A 13534-nucleotide genomic window follows, 5' to 3' on the forward strand; every position below is an offset into this window, starting at 1 on the left:
AACCTACTGCCTAAAGTCCATACGTCTAGATCTATCACACGATCACGCTCTCTACAGGACCCAAGTAGCTATATCCCCTCTCCGCAATCCCTCCCAGATCCACCATGACCCTCTCCAGCACGATACCCGACGTCACACCAAACACCTTGAGGGTATGTACCCCCTCCTTCCCAAGCTTGACCTTCACCTTGACCTCCCTCATCTCCTTGGCCACGATGTCCTCCCAGTCCGCCGACAACTCGCCCAGCGGCGCCTTGGGGATCGGCTCAATCTCCACCACCTCCTGCTCGTCCATCTGAATAGCGAATGCGAGGCGGCTCCCGAGGTTGTAGTTGTTGGTGGGACCGAGGTGGAAGATGAGCTCTGCCTCTTCCGAGGCGGTAGACCAAAAGTCATACCGTATACTAGGACGCACAGACGCGGGGAGCCGGTAGTTCTCGACGGGGTAGACGGACATGCCGGAGTGGGTACGACCATAGTACGGGATCTCCTCCCATCGGTACTCGGTCCCGTTGTGGGATGAAGACGAGGTGTTGAGGTGGTGAGACGCCTCGAGGCAGACGTAGCCGTCGCCTTGGACCGCGCCGCGGAAGTCGGACGGAGGAGAGAGGTACCGGAGAGGAATGGTGACAATCATGGGATCCGCCTTGTCGTCCGACTCGAGGGTGACGTGCGCCGCGTCGCCCTTGGCCTTGCTCCAGTCGATCGAGATGTAGACCCGGGTGTCCGTCGACCCGTCCTTCTTGATGAGACCAGATGAGGGCTCAACCTTGACCCAGTCCTGATCCGCCTTGGCTGTAAAGTTGACGTCCTCCGGTCCGCCCGAGCCGACCTCGACCCACCGCGGCTGGCCGTATTTGTCCATAGGGAGAAGAGTGGGGTCGGGGCATGCGTATCCGAGAGGGCAGTTGTGTCTGTTGTCTCCGGGCCACGCTCCGAGGCAGTTCTCGACGGTATACCGTACATTGATGAGATGGCCGTTCGCCCAAGACGCTTGGTGCTTGGATATACGGGAGGTGGGGGGCATGCTGTTACGGACTGGCATCTGCCAGTATTGGTAGCCGATGTGGGTCTGGCAAAGCATGCTGAAGAGTCAGGAAGCCCCCGCTGGGAAAAGGAAAAACTTACTGGTTCCATTTGCCATTCTCGACCTTGTTGAACTCTTGCGTCAACTCTTCGTCCCGGTCAAAGCAGTCGAGTGCGTCTTGGGCAAAACGGTTCGCAGCGGTCCGGCCTTGAGTAGCGTACAGGTTGGACTTGGCAGCTGCCTTTATCAGCGCGACCTTGAAGCGAGTGGCAGGGTACTTACCCGAGTTGTACAGCCGGTTCAGGTTGGTCTGGAGCTGTACTTGGACGAGGACCATCTCGTAGAAGGCAGTCTGACGTGAACCGAGCGCGGAGTGAACCTTGGCCGCGCGGACCTCAAGGTCCTGCCAGTCTTGGAGGATGCGGTCAGATCTGCCGGTCAGCCTGATCCGAAGCAGGATAAGGGCATAGCTCACTCGTTGAAGTTGACGAGGGAGTAAGTCTCCGAGTCAAGCAGCTCCGCCTTTCTCCTCGACGCGTAGATCTAGCAGTCAGCACGGCACCAGTCGACAAGAGGAAAACTCACCGAGTACAGCGCCATGATCTCGGCGATCTCACCAGCGTGCTCCTCACCAAAGTCCCGCTCTGCCCTGCCCTTCAACCAGCCCAGCATCCCATCTCGCTGTGTAGCCCGCCCTTCATACGCGATAGACAAGAAGAACTCCAAGGGCGTCTCGAGAAACTTGAGGTCTCCGACGTTCAGGATCCAGATCTCGTTCATGTCAAACGAGAGAGCGACGTTGAGCTGTTCCCACACTATCGTCAGCTATGCTTTAGGGGGGAGCTCACTCTTAGCGAGAGGCACGGTGTTGATCCACTTGTAGTCCCTGGGGTCTCCGACGTCTGATGTCAGTTTGATCAAGAGGGAGACTTACAGTCGGCGTGGTAGTAGATGCCTCCGGCCTTGGGCTTGCGGCGATCGTCCGGGAGAACGGCGACGAGGTTGCCCCAGTTGTCATCAGCGATGAGAGCGGTGACTGGGATCAGCTTAGACGTGTCACGAGCGTACCTTCTTCGGGAACTTTGAGCTGTGATAGTCAGCTTGAGTACGTTCATAGACGAAGACTAGACTTACACCGTTGGCGTAGTACTCCATGACCTCCTTGTAAATAGCCCAGAGCTGAGGGATATCCTTGATCTCCCCATACTGGTCTTTGAGGAGCTTTTGCTGTACCGACGTAATTCCTGTTGGTCAGTTATGCTTTGCATGCTAGTAGCTTGGCTTACTCTCGAGCAACTACCGTCAGCTCTGTCCCACACAATTATTCACCTCGATGTTGGCTCCATCCAGCGGCAGATCTCCATCACCCCTCATTCCCACGGTGAACACGGTCTCTAGCCCGTTGGCCCGCTCAGCCCCATACCGCCAGAACTCAGTGAGCTCTTCCGGGTTCTTCTCAAAGTTCCACGCGCCCTCAGACCACGTCGTCCACTCCTTCTGGTTCCGAGACATGGGTTCGTGGTGCGATGTGCCCATGACGATACCCATCTTGTCCGCGAGAGCCTGGTTCGGACCGGGGATCGCCTCCTTGGGAAGCTTGCCGCCCGGCTGTTCGAGACCGTCCGCAGCAAACATACTTGCCCACACTGGCGTCAGCGCGTACTTGGTAGTAAACTTACTAGCTGGCCAAGCGTAGTTCGCCTTGAGACGGAGAAGGAGCTCAAAGAAGCGCTCGTACATCCCAACCTGGAACGGCGGCTTGTCGCCCATCTTGAAGTGCTCTCGCGCCCAGTTCCAGAGGACGGGTTGCTCGTCGTTCAAGAAGAGGCCGCGATACTTGACGGCGGGCGGTCCATGGACATACGTGGCGTCAGAGGGAAAAGCGATGTGGGATTGGCTCTGCGAGGGGACATCGGCCCACCAGTACCAGGGAGAGACGCCCATGTGCTCGGAGAGGGTATAAAGAGCGTAGATCGCGCCGCGCTGTGTAGTCAGCAGAGCTCGATGCACTGTCCTCTTACAGACGTACCTTGTCACTACCAGTCACAGCCAGGACCTGCTCCGCCCCATACTCCTGTCCATTCACCACGCTGACTCGGTACGACTCCCACTTCCCCGCCAAGTCGTCGCCTCCAGCAGAAAACGCCTGCTGAGCTCCATCCCCCTTCCCACCCGCCAGTCCGACCGTAGAGACGACGATGGCGCCCTTCGTATCCTTTGGCAAAGTATCGATATACACCTTGGGCTTGACACCGGTCACCCGCTCGACGTCCTCCGCAAAGGTGTTGACCGCGACGTGTAGCGCGTCTGGCTCGCTTTTCCGGATGAGTAGGGGTGCCGCATAGTCGCTGCTGGCGATGGTGAAGCCGCCCGCCGCTGCTTTGGCGTCAAAGATCAGCTGGTTCTGCATGGCGAAGGCGAGTGTGAGCGTAGTGAGCAGTGACAGCAGTGGCTGAAATTTCATGTTGGTCAAAGTCAACAGCGCCCTCGCGACACCTCGTCGACCGACTCGCCGAAGCGCTCGTGAGGTCTCGGGAGTACGGGACCGATAGCCCGTATCTCGGTGGATACTCGGGGATGTCGGAGAGTATCTTCTCGCTGTGAGCTGTGGAGTGGACGTAGAGCGGATGTATGGAGATCCTGGCGACTGCAACGAATAGCACCGAGTACGCTTGACTTGATTAGGCGCTTTCGCGGAGATCGCAAGTGAACCGGCCCGGACGGAGCCGGTTCCTAGCATGTGGACGGGGCTCCGAAAATAGCTCTGATGATGGCAGTGCCTGCGACGGCTTTTCACTCTCCTGTGCTTCATCTTGCTCCTTTCAGTCTACGGAGGTCTACGGCCGCGGCAGGGGATACCGGAGTCGGGGTACCGGTGCCGCCGGGTAACTGATGTCAACTGATCTGCCCCCGGAAAGCGGTGGAATGGGTCCAAATTAGCATCTCTGTGATCGCCTCTATGCTCACATCCTGATCCTTCCAGACGGCAATGCCCCGGTCCAACGGAAAGCGCATCACGAGATATGCAGTCCATTCTGACCGACCGCCTAGTCCACATAGATTGCCTTTCCCCCGCAAAGGCCCCGCTCTCGGATCAGAGGGGGGCAAGTGGGGTCCGCTGATCGAGTACTTATAGGCTGATCGTCCTCCTGAGAAGATCTACATCCCCCTCACACTTCGACAACATGCGCGAGATCACCTACACCGCCAAGCAAGCTGAGGCTTCGGCTCGGTCCAGCATCGACCCTGTCCTCGTCACTGAGGGATACAGCCTCATCGCCAAGGAGAAGGAGTTGAGCTTCCGCCAGGCCCTCAGGTACCATTGGCGCGCTTTCCTTTGGTCCATGTTCCTCTCCCTCGCCTTGGTCATGGACGGGTACGATGGATCTATCGTGAGTAGCTTCGCTCGACTGACAGTGTCAAGCTGACATTCAGATCAACTCCTTCTTCGGTCTTCCCTCCTTCCTTGAGCGCTTCGGTATTCCCAATGCCGCGGGTGTCAAGTCCATCCCCACCGACTACCAGGCCGCCTTCCAGAACGTCGGTCTTCCGGGTGCCTTCATCGGTCTCTTCCTCTGCGGTTGGGGTCAGGAGCGCTTCGGGTCTCGCAAGACCTACATGTCCGGAATGGTCGCCTGCATCGCCATCGTCTTCCTCTTCGTCTTTGCCCAGTCTCTCGGCATGCTCCTCGGAGCGCAGGCTATCTCTTCCGCTTGCTGGTCCCTCTTCAGTCAGTCCTTTTCCTTCCGACTTGCCTTCACTCCAGCTGACTCTCAGACACCCTCTCTGCCGCCTACGCCGCCGAGATCTGCCCCATTCAGCTCCGAGGTGTCGCTGCTTCCTTCATCTCCATGTGTTGGGGTATGGGTGGTTTCATCGCTTCAGGTGGTGCGTCTCTGTCAACTGCTCGAGATGGCGTAGCGCTGACCCAGCAGTCAACCGCGGCGCACTCAGCATCCCGGGCGACTGGGGATGGCGCATGGCATACATGGTTCAGTGGGTCTGGCCCGTCCCCCTCCTGATCGGCACCTATTTCGCCCCTGAGAGTGAGTCGACTTTCTGCCCCATTACCATATAAAGTCACAGCCCTTCCCGCTCTTCTATCCACATGGAGCTACGCTGATCCATAGGTCCCTGGTGGTTGGTCCGCAAAGGCCGCATCGAGGAGGCCAAGCGCACGCTCACTCGCAACGCTTGCCCGGGCTACTGGGACAACCGCAACATCGACGCCTACATCGCCGTCATCCAGCACACGGACGAGATCGAGAAGATTGAGGCCGCCAAGGGTTCCTTCTGGGACCTCTGGAGGGGATCCAACCTCCGCCGCACCGAAGTCGAGATGGGCGTTTGGGCGATGCAGGTCCTTTCGGGTACGGCCATGACTGCCTATGCTGTCCAGTTCCTCCAGTCCGCCGGCATGTCTGTCACCACCTCCTTCAACCTCAACATAGTCATAACGGCAATGAACCTAGTAGGCGCGTTACTCTCTTGACCCAGTCAATACTGTGTTTTCTGGCATAGGCTGACCATGCAATAGGTTGCGGGATCGAATTCGGTCTCATCACTCGGATCGGTCGTCGTCCTCTAATCCTCTGGGGCATGGTCATCCTCGGTATCTGCCTCGCCATCATCGGTATCCTCGGCTCCATCCCTGCCAGCGTTGGCACCCTTGCCGGTACTGGTGCCTGCTGCGCCATCATCAACCTCGTCTACCACGCCACCGTCGGTCCCGTCACCTACACCGTCGCCGCCGAGGTCCCCGCCTCGCGTGTCCGTGCTCGGACCGTCGCTTTCGGTCGTGCCTTCTACGTCATCTGCTACAATGCTACCAGTCAGCTCACCCCTCGCATGGTCTCGGACGGTATCGGCGGATGGGGCTGGAAGGGCAAGGCTGCCTTCTTCTGGCTTGGATTTAACGTCCTCGTCACCACCTGGGCCTACTTCCGCATGCCCGAGACTGGTGGGTTCAGCTTCGCCGATCTCGACGTCCTCTTTGCCAACAAGGTCCCCGCGCGCGAGTTCACCAAGGTCCGGATCATCCGTAAGTCTCATATTATCTTCGCTTGCTGTAGGGCACCATGCTGACTTGTCAGGTATTGAGGAGGAAGAGAGCACTGAGCTGGACGGCAAGGACGAGGAGGCCAAGGCGGAGGCTCAGCACGTCGAGCTCCGCTAGGGGAGTTTCATATTAGGGCATGAGGTAGTGAGAGAAGCAGTCTTGTCGGGTTACATGTAAGGGATAGGCGTCTTGTAGTAGCTAGGGTCGGCGGGGTGAGCGGTGATATAGGGGGGGTAGTTCATGCATCAATCGTGTCTCCGTACCGCTGTCCTCTTTTTGCTGCATGATATGGGGTCTCGCCACCGTCAGTGTGTACTGTGTGGCGACAGCACTGCAAGGAGTTGCCACCCGATAGCCACTCTCATATGCTATAGTATCACCGCCGTACTCATCATGTCTCTGTACACTTCCACACCCCCAGGCTGATTCAGAGCACATCCAGATTACCGACAGTCTCCTAAATTACGGTGAGAGACAGGTTGGGACCCGGCCGGGTGGTCCTCGTCTCTCACAAGCTCAAGCAGTGGAACTTCGCCCTCACCCAGGCACAGGCGGACAGTGTCACTCGATCAGAACTTGAAGCATAAGTTTCTACAAGAAGCATGCACCGAGTGTACCGTTCCGCACCAAGGTCGACGGGGCTGCTGTCCCACCCAGCCTCTGACGAGGATGGATCCGAAGCGTTGCCGATGAAATAGGGAACGGACTATACTCGAGCGGTCAACCACTTGATGTTTTCCGTGGAGAATGGCGAGCCCGCAGAAGGACCGAGCACTTAGGGCGCAAACCAAGCGTGTCAGCAGAGACTGGTCTTCTGACTTGCGGCAACGGTACTGTACCCACATGCATATACATCCATACTACCAAAAGACTACCTAGCTATAGCTACCTACTGATTCTACATCCAGCTAGCTAAGACTAAACTATATGATCTCCCCTCCATACATGCCCCCCGAGCGCCCCCTTGGGACCTCTGCCTCCTCGAGACAAACCACCTAGGACACCTTGTGCCTTTTCACTTCCTCCTTTCCTCTCCTCATCCCCGCTTCGCAACGACCCCCCGGGAGTCGGTCACGCCGCCATACACGCGCCCAGACTCTTGGTGAAAGAATCCAGCGAAGCCGCCTGAAGTAAATGTAGCCGGTCCACATCGACCATAGATGACGACACAGCAGGTCTTGCGATCTGTCTCGTCAGCTCTGCGCTTCTCTGGCCTGGCCAAAGCGGGCGACTCACATATCCGGCAGCATATAGACTCCCCGCCAAATGATGCAGATTCGACAACATGTCCCCCAGACCTGCGACCTGCTGTACGTTCCCCCGATCTGGGAAAACCGCGGGTAGGAGCTGTATCAGCCTCGGGACTGTGCGTGCGAGCTCGGCGAGTCGTAGTCGGTCAGGAGAAGAGGAAGAGGATCTCTCGCGAAGTACCGATGTGAGGAGTCGGGGAACCTCTTCGCAGACATTTGCGTAGTCCTGGAATAACTAATCCTGTCAGCTTTTTGTTTCGATCAGCATCGCAAAAAAAGCCAGCTCACCTTTGCGCCATACTCCCACCCTTCTGCCCTCCCCTCTACTTCCGCGCACAATCGCTTGACCAACACTAAATCATCCCGCAGTATGACCTCCGGCAAGAGCTTGGACACCAAGACGCGATGCGCCCGATCGCCCAGTCCAGCCTTCAGACACTCGTGGAACTCCCCATAAGCGTCGCCGGCTGACGCGAGGAGAGCAGCCTTGGACTCGTGCAGCCATTCTTTGGGAATTTGGAGGGTCTCGACGAGTTTTTGGCGCTCAGTCGGTGTCGGTTCGGGATGTCGGTGTAGGAGGGCTCGGAGGGCACTTTCCCGCCTGATAATCAGCACGACCTCCCTCACACGAGTCAAGACACTCACCCTTCACTAGTCTCAAGGTGCATAAGCACAAATGCCGCCCCTAGCCAGTCCCCCTGCCCCTCCAGCTGCGCCGCATACCCCACCGTCACCCGATCCGCCTGGGCCGAGTACCCCTCGACCGTATCCCGATCCTCCCAGTCCCGCTTGCCCAGGACCTGCGAGAGCAGGATGTAGAGGTGCCAGATGATCCGCATGTCGAACGGGCTCGCCGAGGCGTCTCGACTCCGGAGGACCTGGTCCAGGGAGAGGGCAGGGTCCGAGTAGAGCCGAATGAGGCCGAAGAGGATATCGGTAGGTTGGGATGACATGGTCCATGATCGCTCAAGAGGGGAGGGTTTCTCGAGGTATGGTGGGAGTGGCGTAGCGGGGGGATGGGGCGAGGTGAGGGCGTTAGAGAACGAGTCGAGGATGGTAGAAATGGGATCCTCAAAGTGATTTCCGAACCACATTTGGACGCCGAATGCGCGCTTCCAGTCGAGATCTTTGGAGATGACGACGTCCGCACAGCCATCGACGCCGCGGGAGGTATCGCCGGGAAGGACATCCGTGACGCCAGCGAGAAGGGCGTAGAGTCGGCGATACTCGGGCGAGATGAGCGGGCTGGCCTTGTACTTTTTCCAGTCGTCCAGCTGTCGCTGCATTTCCCCGCGGAAAGCATCACCGCTCCCGATCTGCGCGAACAGGGTAGCGAGCCGCATGTCGTTTCCCTCGATGGCAGATTGGACGGCCCGCTCGACCTGGTTTCCCGAGAGCAAGGAGAAGAGCTTGGCCGGCTGGCTATCCGACTTGACGAGCTCGGCGTCGACCGCGGGCGCGACGGCGTCCTGGAGCCACCGGGAAAGGGCAAGCTTGCGCCGTACCTCCATGGCCCGGGAGGCGAGGTCGTCCGATGCGTCGATAGGGAGCCGAAGGTCGATCTCGTCAAAGAGGGCGACACCAAGCCGGAAGACGTTGGCTTCGTGCGATCGATCACCAGCATCAAAAAGCTTGGCAAAGTCGGAGAAACGGATGGTAGAATCAATAGCGGCGGTAGGTACGCCATCGACGAGGGCGATTTCCGACCGAGCGAGGTGGAGCCGGAGTAGGCGGTCGGCTCGAGCAGCCTCGGTCTGATCAGACTCGGCGAGCAGATTGACCTTTTCGACCGATATCGTAGCTTTCGAGTCGGACGCGCTGGCCGGTCAGCTATGCTCTTGCCGCAAGTATCATCGTGCCAACTCACAAGTCCGCCTTGGGCCCACAGATCTTCCCCAGATGAACCATCTCCCCTCTAAACCCCCAAACAGCACCTCCCGCCCGGCCCCACGCCAACCCCGCATCGACCCTCACACCCTCGTTTCCCTTCCCCACACTCTGCTCCAGCGGTACTTTACTGTACACCCTCGGCTGGCGCAACTTTTTAGGGCGCAGATTCTCGCCGAAAGAGGCACGCTACATCATCAGCTACCATTTCACTATCCTCGTACTTTATGCCAAACACTCACCTTGACAGCCCGATCATCAAGCGCGTGTCCACCCTCCCCGGCATTCCTAAAATCCTGCACCTGCGCCGACTCCACCTCCGCCCTTCTCTTCTGCGGCACAACCCTTCCGGACACACCAGCGCCAGCGCCAGCCTCCATCGCCCGACTCAACATCGGCGCAAAGAAGCCAGCCTGCATCTCCTTGAGCTTCTTCATCCCCTCCATTCCCAGCCTTTTCTGGATAGGCCGCTCCCACTCTGCTCCGTCCTCATGGATCGTGCCCAGCTCCGGCTCATCCGAGGCCTCACTGCTTCCGCTCCCACTCTGGGTAGTCCTTTCATCATCCGACCGATCGCTGCCTTCTCCTTCCTCAAACCCCGAATCATGCTCCGATCCAGAATCTCCCCGATCATGCCGGCTCTTGGTAGGAAGGGGCTCCTCGTCGCTCTCGTTAGTCGAAGGAGTCCGACTTGCAGTCCTCGACGACCCATCTCGATCCCGCCTCGCCTCCCTCTCCTTGCCATGCGCCGCCCGAGGCTCGTCTTCCTCGTCCTCATCATCCGACTCGCCCCCCAACCCGTACCTCGAGAAATGCTGCACCTTGAAGCTCCACAGCCCGTCCGAGAAGCTGATGAATTCCGTATCCGGAATGCACTTGAGACGCTTGATGAATCGACCATATCGCGGATCATTGGGATCCGTGATATTCGCCTTGGTCGCCTTGTCCTTGCTCCAGCAATTCTCGAGCGTCACCTGCGCAGGCACATTCAGGCCATCGCCGCGCTCAGGCTTGGTCTCGGCCATGTCGTCGGGGTAGACGATGAGTTCCATTTCGCCAAAGACAATGACGGTACCGAGGAACGTGTCGAGGTCGACATCCGTAAGGTCTACGGGCTCGAGGAAGGTGACTTCGCCGTGTCCTTTCCGACCGGCCGTAAAGTTGTGCATGTCCCGTAGGTCCCGGTCCGAGAGCTGCTTGAGCTTCTCGAGCTTGGGACGACACCAGTAGTCGCCTTGTTTGGGCTGACGGTCGACGACGGCGCTACGAGAGGTGGAGTCGCGCTGCGAGGGGGTTTCGGCCGGACGGGCAGTAGAACCGTTGCTGGACGAAGCGGCCGGAGGGTTGAAAAGAAGCGTTGCGGGCGATTGAGCCGCGGGTGACGGTGCGGCCGCCCGGCCGGTGGGAGCGGGCGTCGAGCCGGACGACCGAAGTGCCGACTTGCCCAACACAGACTCGAGATGGTCTTCGCTCCCGTATGACCCGCTCTTGGGCGTCACCGTCAGCCGCTTGATGCTCGGCCGGGGCACAAACGCGTTCGGCGGGAGTACGGTATCTGAAAGTCCCTTGTAGCGGTCCGCAGCGACCGGTGTACCCATGACGGAGCGTCCAGGCGTGGTGAGGCCGTTCAAGGGCGAGAGGCCCCGAGGGGAAGGAGCGGGACTGGCGAATCCGCGCAGTTTGTTGACTTGGTTCTTGCGCGTAGGGGTGAGGCGGAAGGTCGATGATGTGAGTGGAGGGAGTGCCGGTTTCTTGCTCGACGAACCCAGGTCGAGGGTTTGACCAGAGTAGGCAAAGAGCGGGTTGTTGCCATAAGGGTTTTGGTCGATCGAAGCGGTAAGCGTGGGCTGTTGTTGCCCCTGCTGCTGGTTCTGGGATTGACCGAGTCCGCCGAGTCCGCCGCCGAAGAGACTGCCGCCGAGCCCATTGTTCTGCGCCGGGGCCTGGTTGGTGCTCCCGAACAATCCACCGCCGGTGGTGGATTGCTGCCCAAACATCCCGCCCGTCGCGCCAGGCTGCTGCTGTTGCTGCTGCGGCTGTCCAAACATGCCTCCGCCGCCGCCTCCGAACAGGCCACCAGTAGCAGGCTTGTTGAGCCCGTTGTTTTGCTGCTGGGGTTGACCGAGGGTGTTGTTGTTGGCTGCGCCGAATAGTCCACCCGATTGACCTCCGCCGAAAAGACCTCCTGGCTGCGCAGCGGGTTGGGCGGGCTGAGCGCCGAACAGCCCGCCACCCAGACCACCGGTAGTCGCGGGCTTGGCACCAAAGAGACCACCGCCCGTTGTCGATGCGCCGCCAAATAGACCACCGCCAGCTGCAGGTGCTTGGGGCTGCTGCTGCTGGTTTTGCTGGCCAAAGAGACCGCCAGTATTGGCCGCGGCGGGTGCGCCGAACATGCCGGTATTTGCGGCGGGCTGTTGCTGTTGCTGATTGTTCTGACCGCCGAAACCTGGTCCATGAGCTTGATCCTCTCACCGGGGAGCTCTCTGACTCACTGAAGCCGGTAGAACCTGTCGCGGCAGCAGCAGCTCCGAAAAGACCGCCCGTCGCTGGCTTGGCAGCAGCCCCAAACAATCCTCCGCTTTGGGCAGGTTGCTGTTGCTGTTGGTTGTTCTGGCCAAAGAGACCGCCCGCAGCCGGCTGAGTAGCATTTGCCCCTGTTTATCAGCTTGATGGCACCTCATTTGTCTGTTGAGCGGACGTACCGAATCCACCCCCGCCTCCAAACAATCCTCCTCCCGCCGCTGGCTGCTGTTGCTGCTGTTGAGGCTGAGCGCCTCCAAACGAGAATCCCGTACTGGGCTGAGCCGGCTGACCGAAGCCCGTCGAGGCAGTATTGGTCTGACCGAACCCTCCTGCCGCAGGTGCCGCCCCAAACGCCGGCTTGGTCGCGTTGGCCCCGCCAAAGCTGAATCCGCCCGCGGCAGGCTGCGCCTGCTGTTGTTGCTGCTGGCCGAAAGGGTTGGGGTTGCTAAACAGCCCGCCTGGTTGCTGCTGCTGTTGCTGGGGTTGTTGACCGAAGAGACCGCCAGCGGGTTGCTGAGGCTGAGCGGGGGCCCCAAAGAGTCCGCCGGCCGGCTGAGCATTCTGCTGTGATTGACCAAAGATACCACCGGTATTGGTGTTGGCGGCTGGTTGGCCGAATAATCCTCCGCCGGTCGAGGCGCCGCCGAATCCGGTCGCAGCAGGTGCTGCAGCTCCAAACATCCCTCCGGCCGGCTTGGCGCCAAAGAGCCCGGTGCTCGCTTGCGGCTGCCCAAAACCTCCCTGTTGCTGCTGCTGCGGCTGACCGAATCCACCCGCCGCTGGCTGCCCGAACCCACCCGCAGCAGGCTGCTGCTGAGCACTCGCGCCCGCCTCCTTCCTGTTCTGCTCGTAATCCATGAAACGAAGCTCGTCGAAGCTGGCCCCGCGGTACGCTCTCATCGCGGTGATCGAGTTGTACAAGTGGGGTAGGTTGGAAGCGGGAGTGGGAGGGGGAGGTGGGCGCCCAGGCTGGCCGGGATTAGGTGGATCCTTGTGCCATGTGGGCTGATACAGCGGCTGAGCGGTACCGGTAGAAGGAGGCTCCATTCCAACGACGAGCTCGAAATCGTGGACCGCATTTGGGTTCCATTCTTGGTTGTTGTTGTTGTTCATTCCAGCTCCGCCGAAAGCGTTCTGCGCCGGCGCGCCAAACATGCCGCCGCCGGTGTTTTGGTCACCGCCAAAGGTCGAGGTGGCGGGCTTGCCGAAGGTGCTATTGTTGGCCCCGCCGAATGCAGGTGTGGCATTTGCACCGCCGAAAAGACCTCCGCCCGTATCTGCTGGAGTCAGCTGGGGGAGAGTTGTTTCACGGAGCATGATACTCACTCGTTGCTGGCTGACCGAAAGTAGAACCCCCTGTCGCACCGAATCCAGGTCTCGCGCCACCGAAAGCATTTGTCTGTTGCGCCTGATTGTTACCGCCAAAGGCTGCAGGTCAGTGCCAGATCCAGGCTGTCGTTGACCAAGATATAGCTGCACTTACTGAAGTTGGAATTGGCAGTGTTTTGAGCAGGTGCTCCAAAAGTACTCTGGCCGCCACCGCCAAACAATCCGCCGCCCGTGTTCTGCTGGGCTTGCTGCCCAAAGCCGGTCGCCTGAGGCTGTCCGAACCCTGTAATGTCAGCTCTACAGGCCAGCGGATATGATCTAAAGAGGAGCTCACCAGTATTAGGCTGCTGCTGCTGTTGTCCACCGAAGCCAAACTGCTGCTGCTGAGGTTGCTGCTGCTGCTGGTTCTGTTGTCCCCAGGAGCCGCCGAACATCCTGGCTGATTTCGGAGGAAGC

General features: G+C 59.4%; 3 protein-coding genes across 3 annotated transcripts; 1 reads left to right on the plus strand and 2 right to left on the minus strand.

The window, feature by feature from the left end:
- Positions 1 to 34: 34 nt before the first annotated feature.
- MKK02DRAFT_42913 (uncharacterized protein) lies at positions 35 to 3491 on the minus strand (the record flags this gene model as incomplete). Its single annotated transcript, XM_053092204.1, has 13 exons — positions 35 to 1085; positions 1129 to 1264; positions 1310 to 1458; positions 1503 to 1570; positions 1613 to 1842; positions 1876 to 1929; positions 1962 to 2063; positions 2096 to 2114; positions 2162 to 2271; positions 2314 to 2323; positions 2357 to 2673; positions 2707 to 3010; positions 3057 to 3491. 13 exons carry the CDS (start codon positions 3489 to 3491, stop codon positions 35 to 37), a joined length of 2985 nt encoding a protein of 994 aa, XP_052948293.1.
- Positions 3492 to 4212: 721 nt separating this feature from the next.
- Positions 4213 to 6203, plus strand: MKK02DRAFT_31943 (trehalose transport-related protein; the record flags this gene model as incomplete). Its single annotated transcript, XM_053088406.1, has 7 exons — positions 4213 to 4419; positions 4463 to 4757; positions 4805 to 4915; positions 4963 to 5073; positions 5158 to 5498; positions 5549 to 6068; positions 6121 to 6203. 7 exons carry the CDS (start codon positions 4213 to 4215, stop codon positions 6201 to 6203), a joined length of 1668 nt encoding a protein of 555 aa, XP_052948294.1.
- A 954-nt stretch (positions 6204 to 7157) lies between these two features.
- MKK02DRAFT_42915 (nuclear protein 96-domain-containing protein) lies at positions 7158 to 13512 on the minus strand (the record flags this gene model as incomplete). Its single annotated transcript, XM_053092205.1, has 11 exons — positions 7158 to 7271; positions 7323 to 7571; positions 7625 to 7937; positions 7982 to 9154; positions 9204 to 9412; positions 9466 to 11672; positions 11719 to 11880; positions 11929 to 13029; positions 13076 to 13177; positions 13233 to 13361; positions 13413 to 13512. The coding sequence occupies 11 exons, from the start codon at positions 13510 to 13512 to the stop codon at positions 7158 to 7160; spliced, it is 5859 nt and encodes a 1952-aa protein (XP_052948295.1).
- Between the last annotated feature and the right edge of the window lie 22 nt (positions 13513 to 13534).

This window comes from Dioszegia hungarica, assembly GCF_025882075.1.
Source record: "Dioszegia hungarica strain PDD-24b-2 chromosome Unknown MKK02contig_6, whole genome shotgun sequence".
In the NCBI taxonomy this organism is placed as follows: domain Eukaryota; kingdom Fungi; phylum Basidiomycota; class Tremellomycetes; order Tremellales; family Bulleribasidiaceae; genus Dioszegia; species Dioszegia hungarica.